This window comes from Colletotrichum phormii (genome assembly GCF_030913505.1).
Source record: "Colletotrichum phormii strain CBS 102054 chromosome Unknown BDP81scaffold_4, whole genome shotgun sequence".
Lineage (NCBI taxonomy): Eukaryota > Fungi > Ascomycota > Sordariomycetes > Glomerellales > Glomerellaceae > Colletotrichum > Colletotrichum phormii.
Genome location: NW_026851446.1, coordinates 2,499,394 through 2,514,614, shown reverse-complemented (window position 1 = coordinate 2,514,614; position 15,221 = coordinate 2,499,394). Strand labels below are relative to the sequence as shown.

The following is a 15,221-nucleotide window of genomic DNA, read 5'->3' as shown; positions in this document are numbered from 1 at the left end:
GCCTCTTGTTTCCACCATCGTCTATATTGGCGTCTTGGCCGCTCTTTAGCAAGCCACTTGATACCTGATAGAGTAGCTAGTTGGCCCCTAAGGACTGGTAGAGTTGTTCCCTCCTTAGCTAGGCTGTCTGCTTCTTCGTTTCCTTTAATACCTTGGTGCCCAGGAGACCAATGGGTTTGTATATCGTGTATCCTAGCTACCTCCTGGATCTCAAGGAAGGCCGCTTGTGAGGAGTCTGGGACCTTACCGCGAATCCCCTGAATAACGCTGGTATTGTCGATGCAGATGTGTATAGGCTGGCCTTGGGAGGTCTGAAGGGCCCGTCGGAGCCCAGCCCTCGCCCCCTCCGCCTCACCATCAAACACTTCTGCTAAGCCGAGACGGCCGCAGCCCTGGGCTATACGTTTATTGTTGCGGTAGATAACAAAGCCGAACCCTGTAGCCCCGTCAGGAGCTTTGGAGCCGTCTGAGTATACGACTGTATGCTGACCTGGCACAGTCTTGAGCCAGGCCTGGAAAATCCCACCTGCTACTTCCTTCGTCTGTGTAACTATAGGGTCATAGGACCCTGGGAGGTATTGCGGCTGTAGGAGCGCTGGCCTTGGACACTTAGGTAAAAGGCCAGCTGTTCTTTGAAGCCTGGTCTGTTGCCGCCCTGGCTGCAGCAGCCTTGGGACCAAGGGATGCTGTTGGTCAACCTTCTGCAGGCGTATAGCGAAGCGTAGTCGCGCTGCTTCGAGGGCTACCTCTGCTGTGGGAAGGCCAGCGTCTCGGATGAGGCTACTGGTCGAGGTCAGTAGGACTGGTTGTAAACGTCTCGGCTGAGAAACTCAAGTACCTTAAGAAGCAATGGCAGATTTTCCATGAAAATTCTGCTGACAGAGCGATGTTAATGATGAGAATTTAAGTTAGTGAAATCTGTTTAAATCACTCCCAGAGGTAACTACAACCGACTCTAGCGCTGAATGCCTAACATTTTCTCCGCTCATGGACTACTGTTTAAACTTCCTGGCGACTTTTATCAAAAAAAAACTGCCAGATTCTGTTACAGCAATATCACCACCGTGGTTCTCGTACTTCTAGATTCTCGTCACCATGACCCCTACGATTCTCATTGCCGGTGCGACAGGCAACACTGGTCGGAGTGTTGTCGAGACTCTCTCCCATTTTGTGAGCAGCAGCGATGCTCCGCCTAATATCCGCATCCTGGCCCTTACACGTTCCATTCCCTCCTCAACCGCCAAACGCCTTGCGAGTCTCCCTAACATCATATTTGCTGAAAAGAATTGGGTCGACATCGACGCTTTATGGTTACGCGAACAAAAAATATCCAAAGCTTTCATCGCATCTCACAGCAGCCCAAATCAATTTGCCGAAGAATCGACTTTCCACCAGGCGGCGCTAAAGACCGGCGTGCAGTACGTCGTACGCATCTCCACAACGGCTCCTAACGTCCGTCCGGATTCGTATGCCTACCATCCGCGAGCTCATTGGGCCATCGAGACTATGTTGGGTTCACCTGATTTCAAAGAACTCAAGTGGACATCCCTACGGCCGAACATATTCTTCTCTCTACATCTGTACGGTGCGGTTGAGTTTGTCAGAGAATACCGCCAAACAAAAAAGCAAGGAACCCTTAGACTTATCGCCGACAAGGACGCACCGGTGGGCGCTATTGATGGCGACGATGTCGGCACCTTTGCTGCGCATCTGCTGTGGGACCAAGATCCTTCTCGGCACAACGGGAAAAAGTACATTCTGAACGGGCCCACTGATGTGACCGGGCGAGATATTGTTCAATGGGTGGAGGAGGCTATCGGCGCGCCCGTGGAGAGCGTTCAATTCAGGGATGTGTCTCTCGTAGACGCTATGGCGTCAGCAACGAAAGAGTCCAAGAATGTTATTCTTTCAATGAAGGCTGCTCCCGTATCTCTATGGGAAGGCAAATGCCCGGCCTCGACCACTAGCAAGGAAGTCATTGAATTACTTGCGCCCAGCCGTTCGGTTGTCGATGCGTGGTGTCAGGCCCATCCCAGTACACTCGTTACAACGATTGTCACACTATGCCTATGAGACAATATAGTCTTACACAAGCATGACTAAGTTTGCCAAGGATATGCCAGTATAAAGGGTCTTCCACTCACTATATAGATAGTCGGGATATTCCCATAGCCACTCGTTCTTCATACTCATCAATACATCCCATTGACCCCCTACCTGATAATCGCTGCCCAACACGTGGAAAGCTCTTCTGTCCGCAATTTAGGATGACTTGGGAAGGCACGGAATCCGCTGTGTAAATTGCTGGAGTTGTCGATGGCCATTTACACCTGAGTCAAAAGCTGAATAGGTAGATTGTTCACATCGTCTCTCATAGCTGGAGCCAAATTGCTTCATCTGATCTACCTACCATAGTAAGGTAGTTATCAGCATGAGTCCTAAACCTAGATGCTTTCCAACTAGTCGGCTCTGCGCTCAAGAATTGAAAGAGGCGTATGAGCGGGGAAGCACTCCAAGTCAAATTGTTAAAATAAGATTACCACATTGATACCTGGCCCGCACCATTATCGGTACCACGTCATGGTTCGCAAATACGGGAAATGCATGATTGGCATAGCGGTGAGTGAATCATGAACCCCTCACTTGCGCAGCTAAATCGGTTTCCATCGGCATATTTGGCCTGTCACGCTGTCTCGGAATAGTACGACTCCGTCTGAGAGGCAAGTGGGTGACAAACTGAAATGCCGCTCAGCGACCGACTAGCCACCTCCATATAACAGCTACTATTATTATTACTATTGCTATTTCTACTTCTATGTTATATTATCTAAGGCTTATCCTACATAATATAACTAAGGAATAGACAACAATAATAACTATAGTGGTAGTAATAAGGCCAGTGGTAGGAGCAATAGAAGTAGAGCCAAGGTATTGAGCGGAAACCTATTGCGCTACCCCCTTGATAGGGTACCGTTCAAGCTCGATGATAGTCAACAGCCTACAACAGGCGGACTGCCAAGCCCGAACCCCCCCTCTCCTGCAACCAGCTCGATCTAGTCTAACGCCTGCGGGTGTAGCCGAGCAGTTTGTGTACCCAGTGCTACTCTGGGAGCGATCTCCCCGGGCCGACGGTGGTAGTTCCGGATCACAAACGATCGAGGTGAATGTATTTTGACTTCCTGGAAAATCCATCAACTCCTGAGTGTTAAGAGCCCAGCCCTCGTGAGGCCACGCAGGGGTGATTTCGGTATATAGAATCTAAGCTGAAGAGGAGAGATTTGGAGCGGGGATTCCGCAGAGGAAAAACGTTCAAGTGGGACCCCCGCGGAATCGGCGCGGTAAGTCGTGACAGAATCCGGGCCTTAGCCCGGATCCACTAATCGGGTCCAGCCCGTAACACGGAGCATGTTTGCCATGACTTCATTTCACCCCTCGTCAAGTTTGATGCCGTCCATTTCAGCGGACATTGCATCTTTGTCTCATTCGTCGTTATGCATCAATCTACCTTACCCTCAAAGGGTTGGCCAATATTGTTTGACATCGGCTGTCGATATGGATCAACCCTTTTCAGCCCAAAGTTGAAGTGCATTGGTAGTCTCGTCCTATCACCCCCTTTCAAGGAAGTGTGGCAGTGATGAAGTAGCTTTGCAACCTGTAATTACTCACTCATACGAGGGTTGCAGCCGTCGCTTGTCTCTCGCATGATAGGCGGCGGCTACGTGAGACACGCATGCTCCCGCTGCGAGTTTGAGCAAAACCCGCCCGGAGCTAACCTCGTACGGCAGCACGGTATGCATGAGTTTTGAGCGTCCTCCAAAACTCACAAAATAATTCGTTGGCGTTGTGCACGGAAACCTATTCTCCAGTTAATTAGAACTTCGCTAAGGGGGTGCATGAGACCGGTGAGTATGTGGGAAGCATTCCCATGAGGGGAATATTGAAACCCGCACCATGCGAGATCTGAGACCTGGCCGATCAAGACACTCGATTCGGACTTGGTATGACTATGGATGTATGCACGAAGGCTCCAGCAGGACAATGTAGTTGTTGATCGCCAACCTGCATCTTGTCATTCCGTCACCGCGTAGTTGCGAGATGCAGTATCATCGGGCCACTGGTTTGACTGTAGAAGAGTCGAAAGAGGTTGTGGTGAGAGTTATGAGCCAACTAGTTACTGGGGAGAATTAGAACCAAAAATGTATTTATAAGACTACTCCTCTCGCCGTAATCTGCGGAAAACCGCATGCAGCTCACCACTGAAAGCTATCGACCATTCACCTACTGCTTTCCCATCATGGCTTCCAAGAACACAGCCTACAATACCAAGGCCACTTATGAGGATGAGTCTCATCAGATCATCTCGTCATACTTCATTGGTCCTCAAGCTGAGAACCTTCCTTATTTCAGGAAAAACATCAATCTTATCTTGGATGAGCTTGAAGCTGCGAGAAAGAATTACTACCCTGAAGATGGAGTATGTTCCGAGAGATTTCAACACACACTAATTATCAAGCCGTCTTTATGCTCATACAAAGCAGAATTTCATCGATGAGCAGACACAGAACACGCCTGCTTTCCGCAATTCCATGGACAAGCTCAAGAATGCCGTTCAAATGGCCTCCAACATTTTGAGCAAGTCAAGCATACCGTTCTGGTCCCCTCGCTATGAAGCTCATATGTCAGTGCTTTTCTTATATCATCTTGTTGTACTCGAACTGATCAACTTAGGTGCACTGACCTGAGCATGGCTTCAATGCTGGGATACTTCATGACGATGCTTTACAATCCAAACAACGTCGCGTTTGAAGCCAGTCCGCTGTCGACCTTGGCAGAGATTGAAGTAGGCGAGCAGCTATGTGATCTCTTTGGCTACAACATCAATGAGGACAACACCGAAGCTCCTACGTCCTGGGGCCATGTCACTTGTGACGGCACCGTTGCCAATCTGGAATCCATGTGGTAGGATACTTGAGTCCTCCAAATACTGTCATGCACTAACAATTGGATTTCAGGGTTGGTATGTATTAACTTATGCCTTATGATGTTGAGTACTCATACCTTCCCAGCTCGTAACCTGAAGTTCTATCCCCTTTCGCTTCGCAAGGCCTTTGGAAATGGTGAGGCACTCAACTTCTTGTCGGAGGCCTTCAAAGTCGAGACCTGCAAGGGAGAGACCAAGTTGTTCACTAATCTATCGACTTGGGATCTGCTCAACCTTAAGCCATCTGACATTCTTGATCTCCCTGATCGACTCTATCAGGAGCATGGGGTGTCGAATGCATTCCTTTCTGACGTGATGAAGAAGTTCACAATTCAGTCCACTGGTAAGGATGAGCTAGAGAGGGAGTTTGGACTCGATCTACCAGGCCAATACATGCTGTCAAACACCCGACACTACTCTTGGCCCAAGGGTGCGGGTAAGTACATGCCTTTCTCCTTCAAGGGACTGATTGAGGTCTGACAGCATTCAAACATGACAGCAATCAGTGGCTTGGGTTCCGACAATGTTATTGGCATTCCAGTTGATGCGGGAGCGCGTCTGGATTTGGGCTTGTTGGAGAATAAACTGCAAGAGAGTCTCGACAAAGAACAGCCCGTATATGCGGTGGTTGCTATCATAGGTTCCACGGAAGGTGAGACAGAGCCAACTGAGGAGATTGAGTTGATGGAAAGCTAACTTTGCTCTTCAAGAGGGTGCTGTGGACTCTCTCAGTGGTGTTCTCGCCCTACGCAAGCAATTTCAAGCCAAAGGACTGTCTTTCGTGGTTCACGCTGACGCTGCCTGGGGTAGGTGTTCCGAGCTTTTCCAACTCGACGCTTTGAGGGAACGGATGCGCTAACTTCGCTCTAGGAGGGTATTTCTGTTCCATGCTGCCTAAGGACTATCGGCCTGGAGATGTCATGAATCTCCCTACTGACATGGGTGCGGCCGATGGCTTCGTGCCGGATGCGACACTCCGCGCCCAGACTCAGGATGATTTGTTCGCCATGCGCTTTGCCGACTCCATCACCGTTGATCCCCACAAAGCGGGCTACATTCCCTACCCGGCTGGCGGTCTTTGTTACCGTGACAATCGTATGAGATTTTTGGTCACTTGGACAAGTCCTTATTTGTCGCGAGGCTCGGTCACCAGCATTGGCATTTACGGTGTCGAGGGAAGGTCAGTCTATTCGAAGAGTTCCATTAGTAAATGAAACGAAAGTAACCATGTATGTCCATTGCAGTAAACCCGGTGCCTCTGCAGTCTCGACATGGTTGTCCAACAGGACAATCGGTCTTGATGCAAAGGGCTATGGTGCCTTGCTTGGAGAAGTCACTTGGACTTGCAGCAGGGTAAGTCTCACTCACTGTTCTCGCTCCTTATGGGGGGTTGCAGTGCTTCCCTTTGGTGCCTGATGCTAATACACTCGGTGAAGCTCTCTGCGGAATGGGCAGCGTTGACAGACTCCAAAAGCCCTTTTGTCTGCGTGCCTTTCAATATGCTACCATCTGAACTTGAGCTGAATTCAACTGAGGAGAAGATCGAGGCCGAAAAGGCGCTTATCCGGGAACACATTGTCAAGAAGACGAACGCCGCCATCATTGCCGCAGACAAAGAGAAACCAGATGACGAAAAGCTCATGAAACTCCTAAGAAGCTTGGGTTCAGACCTCAACATCAATGCCTTCGCATTGAACTTCCGTTACGAGGATGGGCGTTTGAATGATGATATCGAAGAAGCCAACTACCTTATGCAAAGAGTCATTGAGGCCCTTTCCGTTGACAGCCCAGACGATGATCCCACCAAGATTCCTCTTTTCTTGACCTCGACCGAATTCTCTGACGAGCTGTATGGAGAATGCAAGGCGAACTACGTCAAGCGACTGGGCTTGGAGCAGAGTCCCCTGGACTTGATGGTGTTGCGAAATGTCGTCATGTCTCCTTTCCCTACTGATGGCAACTTCACAAATCAGCTCGCCGACATCTTTTATGATGTCGTTGCGAAGGAGACTGAGGTTTGTTCTTTGACGATTCACACTCGCTTTGCTCCGCTTTCTAAAATTCTTTTACAGACCGTTCGCAAGCGTAACACCCCGGCCCCGGACTTCCATAGCTTCCTCATCCAGGGCACAGAGGAGATATACTTGATCCATCTACCCATGTTCCATGTGGCGAACCACCGACAGCAGCTCATTGTCAACGCGAGCTTTGATGAGAAGTCGAAGGCCAAGTACATTGAATTGAAGAAGTCAAACCCGACTGAGCCGATGCTGCTCGTGACACAGCGCAAGGTAATGGCCAAAGATGTCATCGAAGCCAAGGGACACTTTGATGGGCAGATCATGACAAAGGAGTCGTAAGTTCAGTCTGACACCTTTTGGCACATACCTTGCCAGGAATGAATTCCCCTGACAGTTGTAGCGGCATCATCCTCCAAGACGTTTGTGTTCAATTGGGGAAGACCGTCGTCAGCCGTCCATTGAACTCGAAATATCGTCTCGACAAGTATCCGGATACCTTCTTGCCATTTTACCTCTACGGGACTCGTAAGTACAGTTACGATGTCAATTTGGGTTCCGACCGTCCGCTCACCATATCACAGCAAATGAAGCCAACATTGACCACGTCATCACCCGAGCGCCGAATACGCAGCTTTCCGCCGGCCGCTGTAAGCTCAACTTCTACAAGAAGGTGGATGATTCAATCTGGAAGAAACCCTTGGTACTTCTCATTGAGGACGTTCGTGAGGCGTCCATGCAGCCATTCCCGACGAACATTGAGATCGGCAGCAAGAATGCTGCCATCATTCCTCAAGAAGATTTCTACCATGGGAACACCGCTAAAGAAAGTGGAAAGAAGCCCGAGCCTCAGAATGACAAGAGCACTTCTTCCAAAGAAGCCTTCAAAGTTGGTGCTCCTGGCATGTCTTTCTCAGTGTCAACCAAGGACAACGGGTCCCAGCCCAAGGGGTACGGTGCCCCAGGGTATGGTTCTCAAGGCTATGGCTCTCAGGGCTACGGCTCTCAGGGCTACGGTTCTCAAGGGCACGGTTCCGCAAAGGATGCCGACTGCCGTGACTGTGGTAACGAGAACAGGAACAACAACAGCAGCGGGAAGGGAAACTCCAGCAACGGTAAATCCGCGAGCGGCAACGGAAACAATGCCTCCCAGGTGCACAAGGAGGATGAGTCCAGCAAACCTCACACTTCGGCAAGGATCGTTAACAGCGGAACGCGGAGTGGCGCCGCCAAAGGGTCCAGCTTTTTCTTCCAGCCAGGTGCAACTTTCAAGGTTGGAGTTTGGGAAGATGGCGACCGTTCCAGTGCCAGCTCTAAGTATGCGAGCTTTGAGCTGGGCAAGTTTGTTGGCCGAGGCGAGCTCACTCTTGGGGAGAGCGTGTACGTCGATAGTGAGGCCATGAACCTTGACCCCTTCAAGAAGGTCGAGAAGGTCGCTGAGTGGCGCCGCGAGTTTGACAAGATTGGCAAGGAGTTGGACTAGGCCTCTAGGAAGATCTAGATATGGTGCCGTTTTGAGACGGAGTAATCCACAAGATTGGACGTTTGATGCAATGACTTTCTACGAAATTGAACAGAGGTTGGACTGTAGCGTTCATTACTTCAATGAAATACAACGGGAAAATTCAACGCGATTAGTCACAGACACAGACGAATCGAAATGCACGAGAGAGATGAGGCGGTCAAATGTCCGTCACTCTCACCAGTCTGACCCTTTCGCTTCAAACGAAAGTAATCACTAATCATTGAGCCGGGGCTCCGTTCGGTCCCGTGCGGGACGGAAAGAAGCTCGGAACGATCGAAGGTTGCAGCCACACAACACTGTGAACAATCTCGGAAACAGACTACATAAGAAACGCATACGTAGACTGTCCCCCGGTTTAAGGCGCAACGTAAGGCGCATCGTGGGTTTATGGGCTTCAATTGGGAGCTATTGCCGCCGCCAAGCCAAAGCGCTTCTCAACAACTTGATATGCCTGTTGCACACATTGACATTGACTAAATGCAGTCCGATCGCTTTCTAATCAGGTGAGTAGGAGAAAAAGCTTATATCCGCATGAAATTTACTGCAGAGGAAAGCTTGAAGAAGAATTTCTTAGCCGCAACCGAAAACACAGGTGTTGGATCTCTGAGCAGTCGGCAGAAAAGATGGATCTGGAAGGCGGTATGGGCACTTACAAACGGCCCTTTCACATATACCACTTCTGGGAGATTGTGGGCAGAGCCCACAATCTCCTCCTTCCACCTCCAGACGCAGCAATAATAGACCATTATTGACACTTCGTTCCAACCGTACGGTTGCCCTGCTGACGTGTATGCCAACAACAGGGATCCAAACCCCGTTCTATCTACCTCACATCATTCTCATAAGTGATCTTGATTTAAAGGCACCAAGCAAAAATATGGAGAGCGAGAACGCCATCTCAGTCCCGTTTTATACATCTTCGGGCCCTCAGAACTCCTTTGCTTACATCAATGGCCGGGTCTACACCATCGACAAATCGAGGCCTTGGGCCGAAGCCTTCATTGTCGACTCGCAAGGAACTTCCGAGGCTGTTGGTACGAATGAAGAGATTGAAGCAACTGCTCTTCAAAGGAAGCTCGTCACTTATAACCTCCGAAACAAGTTCATCATGCCCGGTATTCACGACGCTCACACGCACCTTCTACAAGCTAGCATGCAGCGCCTAAGCGAGAGTTCAATCAGTCTCGACAGCATCACGAGAATTTTGCATCCAATCTTACCAAAGGTTGCTGTGCATGCGCCTACTCAAATATATTTGGAGACTGGGTCGTTGGAAACTTCTACCAGGTGGCACAGTTCCCAGATGGAAATCCTGATCGCAAGTACCTAGACGACCTGTACCCAAATACGCCAGTCATTGTGCGTGAAGTTCCTGTCCACCGCATCTTGCTCAACTCTGAGGGGTTGAGAAGATTGAGTCTCGACCGAAACGTCAAGGACCCCCCGGGAGGCTACTACATACGCCGCGCTGATGGAGAGTTGACTGGCGAAGTGGTGGAGACTGCTCAGGAAGCTGTCTGGAGAAGCCTTCCAATACCGCCATTGCGCTACGTCAAAGTAGCTTTGGAGCATGCCATCCGAGAGTGCCATCGTTACGGCATTACCTCTGTGCAGGAAGCAACGGCTACTACCGCTTACTTGCATGCTGTTAAGGAATTGGAGCAAGAAAACGGCCTTCATCTGGACATAAGCACGCACATCGTTGCTGGCCAGGGTATTGGACCCGATTCCAAAGAAACGTTGTCTGCTCTTATTGATATCGCGGAGGCATTCAGTAGCAAGCATGTGCGAACAAACTTTATCAAGCTTTTCCTCGATGGCGCACCGCTTCCGCCAGAATTCACCCAATGCGATCTTGATGAGGGTAGAAATGCCAACAGCAAGATTCTCCTGGGGTTTTCTGAGCTCCAGGAACTGCTTGTCAAGTACGACTCGAAGGGCATGACGTGTAAAATCCACGTCGCGGGCGAAGGAAGCGTGCGAAGAGCTTTGGACGTTTACACTGAAGTGAGAAAAAGAAACCCGAATGGGCCAAAACACGAAATCGCTCACTGCAATGCAATACACCCAGGTATGAAGACTTCAAAATTTGGATCTCTTAGGTCCCAGGAAGTCAAGCTAATTCACAGTGGTAAATGGCAGATGACATCCAACGTATTAAGAGGCTGGATTTGACAGCAGAGATGTCTCCAGCTATGTTCCACAATGACATTTTTCAACAGCTACCCCACCTATTCAAGTGGCCTTTCAATGACGTCCTTGCTAGCGGTGCCAGGATGACATTTGGGTCTGATTGGATCTTGACTCCGACCCCGAGTCTGTTCGACTCACTCGCTCATATCGTAGAAACCATCAAGGAGCCCGATATTGAGAATCATGTCAACAAGACTGATAAGCAAATTGGCGGGGAGCTAATTTGTCGCGCTATCACACTAGGAGGCGCTACCGCTGTCGGTCTTGATCGTGTCGCAGGAAGCATTGAGGTCGGAAAGAAGGCCAATTTCATTTCTGTGGATCGAGATCTGAATGTTGGGGAATTCGCGGGTGCAGAGGTTCTGACAACCTGTTTTGAGGGTAAAACTGTCTTTGATTTTAAGAAGTAAATCCAAACATGTAACTTATCGGCAAAGCAAGAAGTTCTCAGATCCCATCAACAGATAGATGGCGCCAGCATGTCCGTCTCCAGTTTTCCTCTAATCCTGCTCTACTTTGAAATTATTTATAGACAAATTTGAAGGACATTGGCTCTGATTATTGTATGCTTTCTGATAATCTCTTATAAAGTAACGTAAATGCACATATTGACGTGATCTAACAGTTGATAGGATATGTCAATGAGAATAGGATAGAGTATAGCGCTTTATGCATCTCGATGTGAAATTTCCATCCTTCAAACTCAAATTCTCCATCTAATTCTAGCTCTCCTGTGCATGCTGAATCTTCTCGTACTTTTCCTTCTCGTACATTGACCGGAGAACATCAAGGAATGGTGGCACCCAGAACAACAAGGCCACAACTTGCCCAAAAGACCAACCTTTCTGATCAACCACATTCATCCAAGCATTAGCTTTGACCAACAGGTATTGATACAGAAGGCAGAGGAAGAACAAATTTGTCGCCAAAGATATTATAGAGAAGGTGAACAGCGGTTTACCAAAGAATGCATGGAATCTGGAAAGTCGCTTGCTCCGACAAGGACCTTGGGGCTTGGCAGGCGGTATTAACTGGCCGACCGCGTCAATTCTCTTCTGTGTGGATGCCACAAGGTGTCTGGTGATCAGCAGAAGTAACACCAACGTGGTCCATATCCATAGCAGTGGGACAGTCTTGATATTTGCGAACGAACTATTGTCGTAAAAGCCGGACAAGAAGCCAACGGGATCCGTGCCAGTCAACTGGTAGCAGAGGGATATCGCCGAGCCACCAACACATGCCTCAGCACTGAAGAGGCTATCTATGGCTTTGTCCAGAAACAGCCTATCATGTGTCGAAATCGAGAGGTTCCGGACAAGTATAAAGGACGTCACAGTGTTGAGTAAATAGCTCGCAAACACCAATGCGGTTGAGAAACGCGATCATACACTGTGGCTATAAAGCAACATAAGGGCAAATACGGGTCGGAGAAAGCCCATGATAGCTGTCAGGATTAGGGCATATCCGTTGAGTGGATCGATCTCATCGGGCCGCATGATGAGTGTTGTGATAACCAAAGAAACTACATCAGTCAGTCAGTTGATTTATTGCAATGTACGGGTGATGATCAAGAAATGCCTCCCAGGGGTCAAGGGTTGGTGTAGACATACTGCCAAATAGAGTTTGAACTCTCACAAATGTCTCCAATGGACTCCTCAGACTTTCTCTGACTGTCGGTTGAGCCGGGAATACTTTCAATAACTAAATTCCAGCTGAGATCATAATGGCTGCAGCGCAAATGACGAGAAACACAGCTCGAATATAGTACGAAATAAGTACCTGAGTAAGTAGCTGGTCAGTGTCTCAATCTCCTGAGCCTACCAGGAACTCCAGGAGAAGAGCTCACACCAATGCCCAAGACATCAGGGTCTACATAAGGCAACGGGCAGGTATTGTCGCAAAGCCTGACTACGCAGCTCGGGAGACCCAAAGTGTAGGCTTTCGCGTTTGTTCGCATGTTGCAGCGAAGCAGCTTGCTATGCTTACGGAGACTCTGAATAGGTCTATGGAATTATTGCTGGAGAAGATAGGGTGTGAAGCTGCGATTCTCTTCCGCAGTAGCAAAGTTCGCGGCGAATTCAAGGTTACTGCAGGTGCTGAGTAAGGCCACATTTGATTCTTGTGCCTCCATTCGTCCGTAACGTAGCGGATCTACGTCGAGTCCTTCGGGGATTGCCTGGAATACTCGAGTCATATTTTTGCAGTCGTCAACACAATTTCCGGAAGGACAAATGTTGCCGAAAGGAGTTGTGAGTAATTGGTCTTTCGACACATTGTACAGCTTAGGGTCCGAAAGATTAACCATCTGAGCAAATGCTACAAGGAAGTCGGAATGAGTCGGTGTAGCGGAAGAAGTGCTCGACGTGGTAATTCGTATAAATGTTTTCGAGGCCTCGTGATTTTTATGGGCTTTGACACTACTCGTAGAGGTCGTCCTCCTTGTCGACCTAGTGCGAGTTTTAGGATCGTTGGCGAAATGCGCGGTACTCTGCAGAGTCTGCACTCCGTCGTATCCGTCGTAGTCGAAATTAGATGAATTCTCCATCATTGCGTTGTATTGTTTGACAGTGTCTTCGTCAGTGAAGCCAGCATAAGGATAGTTGGCCCTACCCAACTACTTGATGCTGAGGGTTTGTCAGATTTTGTGGCAATACCTCTTCCAAAGAAAAAGGCCACTTACTTATCTGGTCATCTCCAGTCGCGCACAACAGCTTTTCGGATCCGAAACTGAAGTTATTACGGTAAGACTTACTTCAATCGTATAACACCAAAGATCGCTTTGTCATAGACATGCTAGCCTCCAGAAAAGAAGGCTTAGATAATTTATATGCTGCACACTCAGTTACCAAATGAACTTGCCGCGATCAGGAGCTCATGTTCAGAAACCAAGAAAGGTTGAAATCTCTGTCGTTCTCAATGTACAGCAATCCGCTTTAAAATGATCTTATGAAAGCATGTTTCCGACGATGAGGGATTAGAAGCTCTGGGCTGTCGCCTGTAAGTGTACACTTCATAAGCAAGATAGGTCCGGTACATGTGTCACACTTCGAGGCATCTTTGTTACATGTACTATAATCATGCAACAGAAGTGTGATCAGTCGGATCTCACAAAAATGCAATTCTATCAAGGTACGTTTTGTTAGCAACACTGTCTCATCACTTGGTTCGTCGAGAGGGAAGATCTGGTCCATATGTGTGGCCGACGGTCATAACCAGCACATCTACCAAACCAAGTACTGACATATCTCATGCTGTCCAATCTGATATTAGGCTTGAATACAAATCCCCGAGTTGTGATTTAGTTACACTCATGCTGATTGGTCGACAGAGGTAGGACAATCCCGTAACACCATACATCGCTTGTAATGGCACAACGATGCCTGCCGATTCTTTCGCGTTCCACACGCTTATCGAGTTTCTCTCTTTCTATCTGACGATGCAGCAAAGTATATGGGCCGAGGTTTCACGCTTATGCCATGGAGAGAGGCACTGCTTACATCGTAAGTCTTTGTGTTTCCCAGCTATCGGGTAGCTGCGTGTAGATTTGCTAAATTATTTGTCAACGTAGGCGATGCACCAAAGCGTGGAGTCTGAGGGGAATAGAAATCAAGGTGATGTCAATCACAATAAATATGGTTGCAGCATGTTATTCTCTATCAGCCCCGTGCGTGTGTATAAATGACGCCATTGCTCGCTCAGGGAGATGGGACACCGTACCCTTCTTTGACTCCTAAATTCATATGAGAAATTCTTTCAACGAAATTGATGAGTAGATCAATTTTCTTTTGTCGCAAAACCGTCCGCGACCCCCTTGCTTAGCCTCTAGAACCTTTTGAAGGAGTCTAACTAAACCCCCTTCGGAGAAATCACGCTACTAGTATGTTACATGTCTCAAAGGTATTCTTCTGCTCGTTCCAACTCCATGTCGTTTGAATACCTTTCAACTAAAGCTACGTGACTGTCAACCCCTAGATTTGGATGCTAACGACCACTGGACCCATCAGCCGACCCTGTCTAGCCAATCATTTTTCTTGCTCATGATTCCCTCATCCTGAGCGTAGATAGTCTGGTGAAACTCCTCATACTTCTGCATCTTATCCACTAAGCTTCAAGAGCTTCGTCTATCTTAGCGTTAGAGAGATCTGGTATTGAGGCTATAGCTGCTGTGATGTAGTGAGTGATATGGACAAAAGAAGGCCCCTGGCTCCTTGTAATAGACAAGAAGTGTGAATACGCGCCTGTACCGGTCTTGATACTTCTTGCGCCTCTGAATTGCAAAATATTGCCAGCTGTCGCGCGTCCGTAAGACACAAGGCTGGTGCCAGGGCGCCGGTAGGTCATACTTGTGCACGAAACAATCGGCTAATTCTGCCAGATCACATCGATAGACAATGAAATCAGTGACTGATGCTCGACTACTCACACTTTCCCAGAGTATACATAGATATATGTATACCTAAGCAATGCATAAGCAGTGGAGTCCATAATGGCTCCTCGAAGGGGT

At 48.5% G+C, this 15,221-nt stretch overlaps 4 protein-coding genes across 4 annotated transcripts; 3 read left to right on the top strand and 1 right to left on the bottom strand.

Annotated features, from left to right (window-relative positions):
* Positions 1-928: 928 nt before the first annotated feature.
* On the top strand, positions 929-2,103 carry BDP81DRAFT_510031 (NmrA-like family protein; the record flags this gene model as incomplete). The annotated part of the gene is made up of 2 exons (XM_060595734.1): positions 929-2,020; positions 2,084-2,103. The coding sequence occupies exons 1-2, from the start codon at positions 1,096-1,098 to the stop codon at positions 2,101-2,103; spliced, it is 945 nt and encodes a 314-aa protein (XP_060449349.1). The 5' UTR covers positions 929-1,095.
* A 2,191-nt stretch (positions 2,104-4,294) lies between these two features.
* On the top strand, positions 4,295-8,550 carry BDP81DRAFT_510025 (pyridoxal-dependent decarboxylase domain protein; the record flags this gene model as incomplete). Its single annotated transcript, XM_060595733.1, has 13 exons — positions 4,295-4,474; positions 4,536-4,678; positions 4,729-4,956; positions 5,050-5,417; positions 5,481-5,633; positions 5,692-5,787; positions 5,852-6,161; positions 6,226-6,334; positions 6,418-6,996; positions 7,054-7,337; positions 7,403-7,536; positions 7,593-7,731; positions 8,197-8,550. The coding sequence occupies 13 exons, from the start codon at positions 4,295-4,297 to the stop codon at positions 8,480-8,482; spliced, it is 3,009 nt and encodes a 1,002-aa protein (XP_060449348.1). The 3' UTR covers positions 8,483-8,550.
* A 597-nt stretch (positions 8,551-9,147) lies between these two features.
* On the top strand, positions 9,148-11,127 carry BDP81DRAFT_458784 (amidohydrolase family-domain-containing protein; the record flags this gene model as incomplete). The annotated part of the gene is made up of 4 exons (XM_060593459.1): positions 9,148-9,213; positions 9,456-9,705; positions 9,750-10,595; positions 10,667-11,127. 4 exons carry the CDS (start codon positions 9,148-9,150, stop codon positions 11,125-11,127), a joined length of 1,623 nt encoding a protein of 540 aa, XP_060449347.1.
* A 1,601-nt stretch (positions 11,128-12,728) lies between these two features.
* On the bottom strand, positions 12,729-13,265 carry BDP81DRAFT_446982 (uncharacterized protein; the record flags this gene model as incomplete). The annotated part of the gene is made up of 1 exon (XM_060592130.1): positions 12,729-13,265. The coding sequence occupies one exon, from the start codon at positions 13,263-13,265 to the stop codon at positions 12,729-12,731; it is 537 nt and encodes a 178-aa protein (XP_060449346.1).
* Positions 13,266-15,221: the final 1,956 nt, after the last annotated feature.